This window comes from Vipera ursinii (assembly GCF_947247035.1).
Source record: "Vipera ursinii genome assembly, chromosome: 7".
Lineage (NCBI taxonomy): Eukaryota > Metazoa > Chordata > Lepidosauria > Squamata > Viperidae > Vipera > Vipera ursinii.
In genome coordinates, this window is record NC_139521.1 from 4,033,665 (window position 1) to 4,048,001 (window position 14,337).

The 14,337-nt window shown below is 45.1% G+C and overlaps 1 protein-coding gene across 1 annotated transcript in view; it reads left to right on the forward strand.

The window, feature by feature from the left end:
- RFC1 (replication factor C subunit 1) overlaps window positions 1-14,337 on the forward strand; it is a 55,454-nt gene that overhangs the window by 24,336 nt on the left and 16,781 nt on the right. The window contains 10 exon segments of the mRNA XM_083367717.1: window positions 1,590-1,825; window positions 2,658-2,729; window positions 6,056-6,133; window positions 6,515-6,581; window positions 6,672-6,979; window positions 8,851-8,961; window positions 9,272-9,451; window positions 10,659-10,763; window positions 11,330-11,738; window positions 13,567-13,676. Of these exon segments, the coding sequence (XP_083223843.1) occupies window positions 1,590-1,825; window positions 2,658-2,729; window positions 6,056-6,133; window positions 6,515-6,581; window positions 6,672-6,979; window positions 8,851-8,961; window positions 9,272-9,451; window positions 10,659-10,763; window positions 11,330-11,738; window positions 13,567-13,676 (1,676 nt within the window).

Sequence of the window (14,337 nt, forward strand, 5' to 3'; positions counted from 1 at the left end):
TCCGTGCTAGTCGTTTCCGACTCTAGGGGCCGGTGCTCATCTCCGTTTCAAAGCCGAAGAGCCAGCGCTTGTCCGAGGACGTCTCTGTGGTCATGTGGCCGGCATGACTAGATGCCAAAGGCGCACGGAACGCCGTTACCTTCCCACCGTCGTGGTCCCTATTTTTCTACTTGCATTTTTACGTGCTTTTGAACTGCTAGGTTGGCAGAAGCTGGGACGAGTAACAGGCGCTCACTCTGTTACGCGGCACTCGGGATTCGACCCGCCAAACTGCCGACCTTCTGATCGACAAGCTCAGCGTCTTAACCCACTGAGCCACCGCGTCCCTTTATGTGTGTGTGTGTGTGTGTGTATAATTTTTATATAAATAAAAAAAATAATTAGAATTATTTCTATTCCATTTCAACCACAATACCAGCTCCATTTTTTTTAGAAAATGTCTTATTTACCTTTTAGCTCTTGTGAGCTTTAAAAAAAAAGTTACACTGCCTGTTTTTTAAAAAGTTGCTAGAAGGACTTCATCACTAGCAAACGCTAGGAAGTAATATTTTAAAAATAAAATGGAAAGCTGGCAGGAGGCCACGGTTAAAATTGCTGTCACAATAATTTGAAGATCTATTCATGTCTTGTTTAAATTTCTTTAGCGTGAAAAATGGGACTAAGGTCTGAACAGATTCAGCGGATCAATTTTATCTTTTTATTATAGCCTAGAGTTTGACATTTCCCTTAAGGGAGCCGTAACCACGTTACTTGAATTACTCATGCTAGAATTGCAGGCAATTTTAACATCGCTGTAGGAAATCACAAAAGCCTCTTCCCATATCACTGACTGGAGGGCCGTGATTGAAGAAAGATATAATAATATTTCAAGTTGGAACTGGAAATAGGCGTTTTCAGAACAAAAAACGATTCCGCTAAGGACGCTGACTGCCAATTTTGAGCATTTATTTTTGGTAAATATGCCTTGTTAACGGAGACATCACCGATGGGTGTATGTTTCTTTCTGAAGCGGCGTTAACTACTGCATCCTGAGTATTTAAATGGTCTCAGACATAAACTCAAGACACGGGACGGCTTTCCCATTTCGAATTGGTAGGAATTCTTCTTTTAGTCAGCTGCTAAAGATTAAACAATTTCCTGGAGGAGATTTTTTTTGCTCCTGAACCTCACACACACACACACACACACACACACGCACACACACACACACACACAAACACCAATCAACTTTAAAAGCAGAATCTATTTGAATAAATAGAGGTGATATCTCCCCCTCCTTTCGGACAGGATAATTAATATATTCAGGAAAGTTTGAACCAGATTGAGAGGCTTTTTTTAACGGACCGTGCGATCTGATCAGTTGCTTTCCGTGTCTTTGTGATTTTTTAATTATTATTATTATTATTATTATTATTATTATTATTATTATTATTATTATTATTATTATTATTATTATTATTATTAACAATGTTGCAAGTTTAGAATCGTCTTCCCGGTGACCTCGTTGGGCATCTTGTTCCTGGGAAATCATTAAACGTTCTCTCTCTCTCTCTTCCCCCCCCCCCCCAAATTTTGTTTTTGTCGCTCAGATGAAGATGAGGACTTTGTGAAGAAGAAAAAACCCCCCAAAGTCCAACAATTTGAGACACCGTCGGTGAAGATTAATCAAGGAACGACGGGAACATCCCCACCGGCTTCCAAACCAAAAGTCAAAAGTAAACCCTTATCTCCGGTGAAACTGACGCCGACATCTGTCATTGATTACTTTGGGACCGGCAGCGTTCAACGGTCAGAGAAGAAGCTGGTAGCAAGCAAACGAAAAGAGGTGAGTAACGCCAGCCTGACACTTGTCCCCCCTCGTGGCCGCAGATCATTTACAAGCCAGGAATTCTCCTAAATTCGCACATGATTGCAAACAGAATACAGGCATAGTTCTCAAGCCACAGCCGCACCGGAGCCCAGAATTTTATGTCGCTCAGTGAAACATTTGCCGAGCGAGTTTCGCCCCATTTTTGAACGACTTTTCTTACTCCGCTCGTTAAGCGAATCGTCGCATTTGTTAACCTGGTCAGTAAGCGAATCCGGCTTCCCCGTGGACTTGGCTTGTCTGAAAGCCGCAACCCCGGGACGCTGCAACCGTCGTAAGTACAGGCCGGTTGCCAAGCCTTTGAATTTGGATCACGTGACCATTGGGGACGCTGCAACGGTCGTAAATGTGGAAAAAGGGTCGTAAGCCAGTCTTTTTTTTTTCCAGCACCGTTATAACTCTGAATGGTCACTAAATGAAGCGTTTGAATGTCCAGGGCTGTCTGTAGAGACGGCGACGTTCTGCGATCCAGCTAAGTTAGACCTTGGTCCTCGTCCGATATGGACTTTGCGCCTTTTAACGTCTGGTGTTTTTATGTTTTGATCCCGTAATTGTTTTATTGTGGTACTGGGAGCCAGCCAGAGTTGGCTCGGCCGAGTTACGAGCAGCCTGTAAATTGAATGAGCGAATAAACAAGACACGAGAACCGTGCTTTGAGCATGTGTCCAGTAGAGAAAACATAGGAGCAAGTCAGCCTTAAACTGTTATTTACCTTAACTGAGTTACAGGAAGAACGTAGATATGAACGTGGGACTAATCTCATTGTGGTTCTCCTTTCGCTGTGATGCAGCCTTGGCAAAGCACCACCACCACGAACGATGAGGCTATCGCTAAAGAACTACAACTGGAAGAGAATTCTAAGGTAATGTAGAGATTTCCATAATTATTGCATCTGAGACGGTGTCTGAAATTGGCCTCGTTGTGACACCAAGAGGGCCGAATCTGTCTTACAAATTCAACTCCTTCGGAGCAGTCTTGGGCTTCGATCAATCGAATGACTTCATTCGCCACCGGACAAAGGATTTGATATAAATATACTAGCTGCAGACGCATCGAAATAAAAGGGTCTATAAAATATGAAACTTCTGCTTGGGGGTTAATACGAGCCGGTTTGGGGCTAGAGGTGGATATCAGCTCCCAAGGATTAAAGCGGTTTTATTTTTGTAAATAGCGTTTCCCAGTTTTACATTATCGTAACGTGTCCTTTTATTTTCACACTGGTATTCTTTTCAAATCCAATTCTGTCCCGGGGAAAGAAGCTGGCGGCAGTACATCCTCAATTTTTCATAGGCATGCCGTAAGAAAAGTTACAGCGCACAAGGAAAATAAATATTCTAGGTGCCTTTTCAGAATTAAGATGCTGGCAGAGTTGTCAAGCTGTTAATTTGGAAAAATTAAAAGTCTGGGTACGTGTGTGTGTGAGAGAGAAAGAGACAGATGTGTCCCATTTCATTTCTTTGATTTCTACAATTGCTCTTGGTCTGGCTTCAGTTTCATGCTAAAATAAGAAATATGAACGCTATCTCTTTATATGCCTATGATCATATAAACGTAGAGCCTGTGGGATTTTTGCTCATAATGTTCTATATCCGAATTGTGTGAGGAGGTAGGTTTTTGATGTTATACTCGGCCAAAAATTAGATTTGGGTAATGTTCCCAGTGCCACTTGGGGAAAACAGGTTAGTTTTCCTCCAAAGAAGAAAAAGAAGAAAGTAATAAATAAAAGATAATAACAGGATGCTGTATTGTGCTGAAGCAAAATGAAGGGGGGGGGAAATTGAATCATTTTTATTTTCTCACCGAGTTCAACTGAATCATTGAAAATCGGGTCTGGTTTTATATTTGCACCAGGAAATAATTGAATTTCAGAATTGTGTTAGTTTATTCATTTCTGTGAAGGATGTGTGAAGGATGTGTATCCCAATAAGGGGTAGGTTGTAACCCTTTGCAGCCTGCAGCATTTTTCCAAAGGGATCACGAGTTATATATATATATATATATATATTTTAACACAAATGTCTTAAGCTTCGGGGAGATTCGAAAAGCTGGAATGCACATTGTAAGAGCCTTGGTGGAGCAGTGGGCTGATGCCTCCTTAAGTAACCCCAGCTGCCTGCAATTAGTGCAGGTTCGAGTCCCACCAGGCTCAAGGTTGACTCAGCCTTCCATCCTTCCCAGGTAGGTCAAATGAGGACCCAGATTGTTGGGGGCAATTAAGCTGACTTTGTAATAATGCCGCTTGGGGTGTGTGTGAAAGCCCTAACAAGCAGGCATATACATAGAATGAAGGCTACTGCTAAGTTTGTAAAGCCGCCCTGAGTCTTCGGAGAAGGGCGGGATATAAATGGAATTAAAATAAATAAATAAATAAATAAATAAATATACATAGAATGAAGGCCATTGCTAAGCACATTGATTTGTGCTTTAGATTGTAAGCCGCCCTGAGTCTTCAGAGAAGGGCGGGATATAAATGGGATTTAAAAAAAAACACTCTGTTCCTTCCTTCCTTCTCCCAAAAATTGGATTGATTTTTCATGGGGGTTTTTTTGGGGGGTGGGGGGTGGGAAATTGATACCATCTCTCAGAATGCAAAAAACCAAACCCAAACCAAAAAAACACCTTGAAAATCTTTCCACCTTTCCAGTGACATTATGTACTTGGTCAGCAAGCAAATCACATTGAAAAAGTACAGAAATAACAGTATAACCGAGTTGTAAGGGACCTTGGAGGTCTTCCAGTCCAACCCCCTGCTCAGGCAGGAAACCCCAGACCATTTCAGACCAATGGTTGTCAAAATCTCCTTTTAAAAGCTTCCGGTGTTGGAGCGTTCACACCTTCTGGAGCTGTTCCACTGATTTAATTGTTTTCGCTGTCAGGATAAATTCTCCTTAGTTCTAGGTTGCTTCTCTCCTTGGATTATTTCAGACAAATGGTTGTCCAGTCTTTTCTTATTAAAGAGTTTTACAAAAAAAATTTTACAATACATATCCCCCAAAACCACCCACCCCAAACCACCCCCCTTCCCCCCTCCACTTCCCAGAGCTGAATACAGGGTTATAGATATAATAGTCATATTCTAACTAAAATTATCCATTATAAAATTAACCAAATTCATAATGTGCTTTAACTCCCCTTTAACATAGATACATTCAAATTATTAAAAACATAATAATAATATAATCAATACTAATACCAAAATTAATAACAATATCCCTCTAAAATCTACTCATAAGCTAAGTGGAACTTTTTAGTCCCATATTTATTCTGAATATAATCTATCCATCTCCTCCAAACTGAAATATATCTTTCTTGTGAATGATCCTTCAAATAAGCAGAAATCTTAGACATTTCTGCAAGATTCGATACTTTTAAGTACCCATTCTTCTATAGTAGGCAAACTATCCTTCTTCCAGTATTGTCCCACCAGTAACCGTGCTGCTGTTATCAAGTTCAACATCAGATTGGTTTCTTTAGCATCGCAATCTACAACAATACCCAAGAAAAACAATTGCGGAGAGAACTTTTATCTTTCTCTTGAAAATCTTTTGAATCTTCCACCAAATTTTAACCCAAAAAGCTTTTATATTTCTACAAGTCCACCACATATGAAAATAGGTGGCATCTAAACTACCACATCTCCAGCATTTAGACCAGAGGTCTTCAAACTCGGCCCTTTTATGACTCATGGACTTCAACTCCCAGAATTCCTCAGCCAGTGTGCCTGGCTGAGGAATTCTGGGAGTTGAAGTCCATGAGTCATAAAAGGGCCGAGTTTGAAGACCCCTGATTTAGACTGTAGGTTAGGATACATGTTAGACAACTTTTTGGGATCCAAATGCCGTTGTCCAGTCTTTTCTTAAAAGGCCTCCGGCGTTGGAGCCCCCACAACTTCTGGAGGCGAGTCGTTCCACCCGATACGTTGTTCTCACCGTCAGGAAATTTCTCCTTAACTCCACGTTGCTCCTCTCCTTGATTGGTTTCCACGCGTTGCTTCTTGTCCTGCCCTCGCGTGCTTTAGAGACCAAGTTAAACCCCTCTTTTTTTGGGGGGCATCCCCTGAGATATTGGAAGACTGCCATCGTGTCAACCCTAGCCCCTTCTTGGGCAGGCAGAAAAAGACCTCTTTTTCCTCCCCAGCTGTGTGTGAAAAACGGGCAGTTTCACAATAGGCTTTGCACTGTTTTGCAGTGGGAAAGGCAATTGCACGAAGACGAAGAATTTGCGCAAACGTTGGCGATGCTGGATGAAACACCCAGAAAGAAAAAAGTAAGCGGGAAACATTTCCTTCACGGTTTTATAATCTAACCGCTGTCTACTGTAACTGATGTGTGACGTGGGATGAGTGGAAACCCTCAGGCTATTTTCTCCTTCCCCTGAACTGCTTCAACCCAACCGGGCCTGAGGAGCGATAAGGCTTGGTATCTGTGCCTGATCTCCGGGGTCTGGATGAAATCCCGTTAACTCGCTCTGGACCGGCCTCTGCTTAATCGGAGGGAAAGGAATGTTTTCAAATCGAACGCCGCATGTTTTGCTTTGGTGGTTTGGGGAAAGGGAAATGATCAGATGCAGAAGTCTTTCTGAAATTGTGGCCAGTAACAACGCTAGCGAAACAAAAATCAAAGACACGACGTCTGTTTCTTATTTTAGCCTCGAAAAGAGGAATGTCCGCAGTCAAAACCGGGGGAAAGAGAAAAAAATAAACAGGCTCACAAAGGTAATTGTTTGGTTTTTTGTTTTTTTTAAAAGGCTTTGTTAGGTTTTTGTCACTTTCGCTTATCCTTAAAACTTGTCGTTCTCTCTGTAGGGAAACCTGAAATTTCCGTTTTGGATTCTCAACCTTATTCCGCAAAGGATCAGATTCGACCCGAAAGGGTTCTTCACCCAGAACCTTCTGCCACGAAGGAGGAGGTGGATTGGGGGAATAAAAGGGGGTCATCGAAGGATCCCTCCAGGTTCACTCCGCTCGAGCAAAAAGCGGGAGCTATCAAAAGTGAAAATGGGACCTCAAAAGGAGAGCACCTCCAGAAAGAAACTGTAACTCCGTCAGGGAAAACAGTGTCGCCCAAAGTAAAGACACCTACAAAGGTGAAGGTTTCTCCTGAACAATCCAAGGTAGGTCTGAGGAGCATCCTGGGCGAAAGATTTCGGTTGGTATCATCGTTAACCGTGAATGTCTGCGGGGTCTTTGGGGTTCTGTGAGATTGTTGTGGGTTTTTTGTTTTTTTTGCAGACGTTTTATAACCCAACTAGGTAGCACCATCAATGTGGGAAGGGAAGCGTTTGATTTTTAGACAGATAGATAGATGAGAGAGAGAGAGAGATTAGATAGATAGAGATGAGAGAGACAGAGAGAGATAGAGATAGATGATAGAGATAGATAGATAGATAGATAGAGATGATAGATGAGAGATTAGATAGAGATAGATAGATAGAGAGAAAGAGATAAATAGAGATAGAGAGATTAGATAGATATAGATGATAGAAATAGAGAGATAGAGAGATTAGATAGATAGATATAGATGATAGAAATAGAGAGATAGAGAGAAAGATTAGATAGATAGAGATAGATGAGAGAGAGAGAGAGAGAGAGAGATGATAGAGAGAGAGAGACAGACAGACAGACAGATCTGCCATTCTCCGTGGAAAATCCAGAAGTTGCTTTCTCAAATGGGCGCAGTCCAGGATGTTTTTATTGGGTACAAGTTGACACCTTAAAAAAGGGGGCGGAGCTATGTCCAGGATTGAGCCGTATGCAAAGTTTAAAAAAGGGGACCAAAGGTTTTAATGTAGTAAAACTGCTTCACTGAACAAACATAGAAGCACTATGTGCAACACCAAAGGCACTTCTTTATTGATTAAGCTTTTGAGATCTCTGCTTCGAGTCAGTTTGGCTCGCACGAGTTCTGTTTTGCCTCTAAACGATGGAGCCCAGTAGGATCATTGAGACGGACGTTGTGGCTGGCCACGCGATGATTTTGCTGGCAAAGCCAGCGGATGTAAGTGCATCCAAGGAAGACTCGGCTGTCAAGTGGGAGGCATAAAAGGTGGATGCTGAAGGGATATTTGTTGTGATTCAGGGTCAGCCTGTGGGTTCGGCAGTTGGGTTGAAGACCTTGCTGAGGGGGTTGAAGATCTTGCTGATGAGAGCCCTCAGCCAGGCCCCTCCCACTTGGTCACCACGGAGACCCAGCTGTGTGAGCCTGACAGCGTGGATGAAGATGACCCACAGCTGGCCCTGTTCAAGGACGCCCGACGCAGGAGGCAGTCAATTAGGAGTAAACAGAGGAAGGCAATGGGGCTCCTCGGAAGGAGGCAGAGAGAAGCCACGCCCTGAACTCTATATAAGGGGAATGCGTGGGAGGGCTGGTTTGCTGAAGGCAACCGCTTGAAAAGCTCCTTTTTCTTGGTTCGTGTCTTGTTCCGTTTGTTTTTGTAGCAATAAATTTGGCAGGCGTAATTCCAGCCTCTTGCCTTCTTGTAAAAGGGGTTGTCCCTGCCTTTTCTGCAGGGCCAGTAGTAGGCTGGTACAGAACAATATTAGATCCATGGGGATGAATGCATAATCACTGACACACGGCTCCACATAAAGACGGTAAATGCCCCAGTGTGATTCGGGAACTAGCGCGGGTGCGAGCACATCCGGTCTCTTGTGTGTAAGCCAGAGGTGTCCAACCTTGGCAGTTTTTAAGACCCGTGGACTTCATTTCCCCAGCCAGGATGGCTGGCTGTGGAATTCTGGGGACTGAAGCCCACAAGTCTCCACATTGCCCAGATGGGACACCCCGGGCGTAAAAACGCTTCAAGGGAGTGGGATGGAAGTGTTGAATGTAGACGTTGGAAGGAGACTTGTATCTCCAGCCTCTAAAAAGTCTACGGGGACCATGTTTATTTCTTCATTAATGCAACCTCCTGTGCCGAGGTTGCCACAAGCAGAATCAGACGACGTCACCTGTGCAGTGGAATTTTTTTCTTTCTTTTGAAAGTCCATCAGTCCTGAAGACTCGGGGGAAAAGAAGCGGACAAATTACATGGCCTACCGAAGCTTCCTCAACCGGGAAGGCCCGAAGGCACTCGGCTCAAAACAAATACCCCAAGTAAGTCTTTTAAAAAAAATTGAGGCGGGACAGCAGCTCGTCCTTTAATTGACTGTTCTCAGAAGCCTCTCTCTAGGCCAGCGGTCAGCGACTTTGGCCCCTTCATGACTTCTGGACTTCAACTCCCAGAATTCCTGAGTCGGCACGGCTGGTTCAGGAATTCTGGGTGTTGAAGTCCACAAGTCCTAAAAGAGCCAAGGTTGCCTACCCGTGCCCTAGGCTCTGCAGCTGGCTAGCGCCATAAACCAAACACTTCCAGTCATCCCTTTTTTTTTCTTTTGCCTTTGGTATTTTTATTTTTATTTTTTAGGGCGGTGAAAATTGCCTGGAAGGCATGACGTTTGTGATCACCGGAGTCTTGGAATCTATTGAACGCGACGAGGCCAAGTCTCTGATTGAGCGCTACGGGGGCAAAGTCACTGGCAACATCAGCAAGAAGACCAGTTACCTTGTGAAAGGCCGAGACTGTGGCATGTCCAAGTGTGAAAAGGTAAGCAATGGTGAGAGCAATAGCGTTAGCGCTTAGGTTTGCTGGATATACCGCTTCAGGGTGCTTTACAGTCCTCTCTGAGCGGTTTAGAGAGTCGGCGCATTTCCCCCCCCAACAATCGGGGGTCCTCATTTTACCGACCTCGGAAGGATGGAAGGCTGAGTCAACTTTGGTGAGAATCGGAACTGCTGGCGGTGAGCAAAGTCAGACTGCAATACTGCATTCTAACCACTAGGAAGGAAGGAAGATAGCGATAAGACTTATATAGCGCTTCACAGCCCTCTCTCTAAGCGGTTTACAGAGTCAGCCTGTTGCCCCCAACAATCTGGATCCTCATTTTACTCACCTCGGAAGGATGGAAGGCTGAGTCAGCCTTGAGCTGGTGAGAATTGGAACTGCTGGCAATGGGCAGAGTCAGCCTGCAATACTGCATTCTAACCACTAGGAAGGAAGGAAGGAAGATAGCAATAAGACTTATATACTGTTTCACGGTGCTTTATGGTCCTCTCTAAACGGTTTACAGAGTCAGCCTGTTGCCCCCAACAATATGGGTCCTCATTTTTACCCACCTCGGAAGGATGGAAGGCTGAGTCAACTTTGAGCTGGTCAGGATCGAACTGCCAAACTGTTGGCAGCCGGCAGTCAGCAGAAGTAGCCTGCAGTTCTGCATTCAGCCACCAGGGCTCTAACCAGATATCAGGGTCCTGCAGATTTAGATCCTTCCTTGAGCCTAGTTAGTGCCCTCTGACCCATGTCTCCCATCTGCCAGAACTGTTCAGTAGAAACCGTTTGGTTGCAGAGACATTTTGCTTGTATAACAAGGAGACGTCCCTTCTTTCTGTAACAGAATAACAAAGTTGGAAGGGACCTTGGAGGTCATCTAGTCCAACCCCCCTGCTCAGGCAGGAAACCCTATATCATTTCAGGCAAACGGTTGTCCAGTCTTTTCTTAAAAATTTCCAGTTTTGGAGCATTCACAACTTTGGGAGGCAGGTTGTTCCACTGGCTGATTGTTCTCGCTGTCGGGAAATTCCCCCTTAATTCCAGGTTGCTCCTCTCCTTAGTTAGTTTCCATTCGTTGCTTCTTGTTCCTGCCTTTGATTGCTTTGGAGAATAGGTCAGCCTCCTTCTGTTTGTTTTTCCGCATGTTTTGACACCCAGTCGCTGTATAAATATGACTTGGCCTCGATCTGAATTTTTGTGACAGGCGTCGGCTTTAGGGACGAAGATTATTGATGAAGACCAGCTGTTCGACCTGATACGCAATACTCCAGGGAAGAGGTCCAAGTACGAAATAGCAGCCGAAACAGAGGTTGGTACACCCTGGAGCGATTCCTGGCTCGGCGTTCCCACTTCCTGCCATTCCTACAATTGTGCTAGGCGGGGAAGAAGATTGGCAGCCAGGAAAAGACCTGTAGTGCAAGAGCTGGGAAAGGGTGCTCTCATTGTGGGAGGGGTTATGCAAAGAGGGTTGAGGTTTCCTATTTGCCCTAGAACAGAGGTCACCAACCTTTCTCAGTTGGCAGGCCAAAGGAGAAGGGAGGGGCAAGCATTTTACACTCGCGTGGGCGCACGAGACCGCGAGCACGTGCACACCACAAACGGGGTAGGGCTAGCACCCGCGTGATACCCTGCCCTATTCTTGCATGGCGCGGTGCCTCATTTCCGCGCCCTGCAGCGCAGCGTCGTTTCCACACCCCGCGGCATGGCAGCGTCCCATTTTTCTGCCTTCCGGGACGGCGGCCAGTTTTTGTGCCGTTGCGCTCCATGGTTTATGATGTCTTGGGTGGTGGTGGTTGTTTTTTTGCCCGTCACGTCCGTTTGCGAAGAACCGCCTTCGTTCTCAGGGCAGCCCTTTTCCTTTCCTTTTTTCCGAAGGCCCAGAAAACAAAGTCCAGGGAGGAAAAAACGGAAACGAGAGCCGAAAAGAAAAAAATCAGTCCCCCAAACCCGGAGTCCGACTCCCGAAAGAAGACCTCCCTTGCGGAAAACACGGACTCTTTCAGATCCGTCAAACAGGAATCCGGGACGGTAAGGAGAGGGCTGGATTTTGAGCGGAAACTCCTGGAGGAGGAGGAGGAAGAGGAGGAGGGGAAAGTTCCCCAGGAGGAAAAAAGCTCAGTTCGTGAATCGAATAAGAACAGAGGAGAAGTGTTACTGTGGGTGGACAAATACAAGCCTACATCTATCCGAACCATCATTGGACAACAAGGCGAGCAGAGCTGTGCTCATAAGCTCCTCCGTTGGCTTAAAAACTGGCAGAAGAATTCTTCGGAAGACAAACAGGGTAATTGTATTTTTTCCCCCAATCTCTTTTTTTTTTTTGAGTAGTCCTCGGCTTAATGATGGTTTGTTTAGAGACCATTCGAAGTTACGACAGCCCTGGGGGAAAAAAAGGGACTGAAGACTGTTTTTCACACTTAACGACTGTTGCAACAACCTCGTGGTCACGTCAGAATCCGGCCACTTGGCAACCAGCTCACTTTTATGACGGTTGCAGTGTCCCCGGGTGTGTGTGTGTGCGTCAATGGGATTCCCTTTTTGCGACTTTCCGACAAAGTCCACGGGGGAAGCCAGTTTTGCTTAACAGTTGTGTGACTAATTTACACAACTGCGACGGTTCGCTTCACAGTTGTGGCCAGAAAGGTTGTCAAATGGGGGCAGAACTCACTTCACAGATGTCTCGCTTAGCCACGGAAATTTTGGGCTCTTAATTGTGGTTGTAAGTCAAGGACACCCTGTCTCTTGATTCGCTGTAATAAGGGTAGGCCAGGTTGGACTACCTGGACCATCATTCCCAAGATGGGGGACGCAGCTTATAAACCTGGATAACCAATTGACCAACTCTATTTAAATCTCCCCCCCCCCAGCGCTAAATTAAATGAAAATGAATTCGGCTTCCGGGAAATAAGAATGAATTCTTCCCCCATTAAAATAAAACATCCTTGAAATTAGTGTGGATAATTTTTATCTCTTTAAGATGCTGGCTTTGTTTATACAGACCTTTTAAGTGGAAGGTATTTAACATAACGAGACGACGCTCCCCAAACCTAAAATGACATGATATCAACAGAATATAAACTAGATTAGTGTTATGAAAGAACGGATAAATTCTAAGGCATTAATGTTTAATTCCACGGTTAAAATAGCACCTGTAGAAGAGACATCAAAAGTTTGAATCACTGCTTCCAGGTTTGTTGTGATTCAGCGTCAGCCTGTGATACTGGCAGCTGAGTCTGATGATTCTGAAGAGGAGGAGGAGGAGGGTTTTGGAGAGCCTTTGGTGTCAGAGGGAGGCTCTGATGCACTGCAGGACTCTCAGCCTGGCCCCTCCCGTCATGTTCCTCATCAGACTCAGCCGTGTGAGGACGAGGTATTGGACGTAGATGATTCACAGCTGGATCTATTCAGGGACGCTAGGAGCAGGAGGCAATCCAGCAGAGTAGAACAGAGAAAGGCAATGAGGCAACTCGGTGAGAGGAGGAGAAGGCAATGAGAAGCCACGCCTTGGGACTGCTGATAAAAGGGGAAGGTATGGGAGGTGCTGGTTGCTAAAGGCAACCGTTTGAAGATCATCTGCTAGAGTCGTGGTCTGTTATTCCTGTTTAACTCTTGTTTGAACTTTTGGTTTAACTCTTGTTTGCACTTTTGATTTCTTTGTAAATAAATTTGGTTGGGTTTTTCCAGCCTGTTGACTATAAAAAGGGGTTGTCCCTGACATTCAAAAAAAGGGCTGGTCGTAGGCTGGAACAGAACAAGGTTTGCCTAAAAGTCCTTCAAAATGCCAGGCCCACATATCCACACGCAGCCTGTTCGTCTTTTTTTTTGGCCTGCTGGCAACTTGTAAAAGGAAAGCAAAAGAGGAATTTCCTTCACCAGTGTAACGTTTTCTCAACTGGGTGTCTGGCCACCTCTGCCCAGCTTCCTTGCTGCCTTTATCAAGCTGACGATGGATCTCAGGAGAGCATTGAATGGGATGGAGGCTGTGGAAATGGTTCTTTGGGCTGTATAATCGGAGTTATTTTATTGAATCAAGACACTAGGTTTCGCCTGTCATTCTGGCTGTGTCCCATCGCTGGCTTAACAATCCTCTCCGTTCTTTTTTCAACCCCCAGTCAAATCCGGTAAGTTTGGAAGCAAAGACGATGGCACTCATTCCAAAGCAGCTTTGCTTTCCGGGCCCCCGGGAGTAGGCAAAACCACAACAGCATTATTAATTTGTCAGGTGAGTTTTCTGTGTTTTCACGGAGGCGGGCTGCTTGCAAGGGCAAGAGGTGGCAAATCTGGTCTGCGTGAAAGATTTATGATGATGATGATGATGATGATGATTATTAAACTTTTATTCATAAAACATGAAACTCAGTCAACTGAACGCTCAAATTGACTGGTACTAATGGTTGACACAGGGACGCGGTGGCTCAGTGGGTTAGGACGCTGAGCTTGTCGATCAGAAGGTCGGCAGTTTGGCAGGTCAAATCCCGAGTGCCGCGTAACAGAGTGAGCGCCTGTTAGTCGTCCCAGCTTCTGCCAACCTAGCAGTTCGAAAGCACGTAAAAATGCAAGTAGAAAAATAGGGACCACTACGGTGGGAAGGTAAGAGCGTTCCGTGCGCCTTTGGCGTCTAGTCATGCCGGCCACATGACCACGGAGACGTCCTTGGACAAGCGCTGGCTCTTCGGCTTTGAAACTGAGATGAGCACCGGCCCCTAGAGTCGGAAACTTCTAGCACGCGTGTGCGGGGGAACCTTTACCTTTTTAATGGTTGACATGGGCTGCTAGGTTTCAACCAGGAATCTCCTTAAAATGTTAGATGTTCCGAGTAGCGCAGTTTTTTGTAGCTTTGCTGGAGTTATTGCAGGAAGCTGTAATTTCTTGATGTGTTTTGC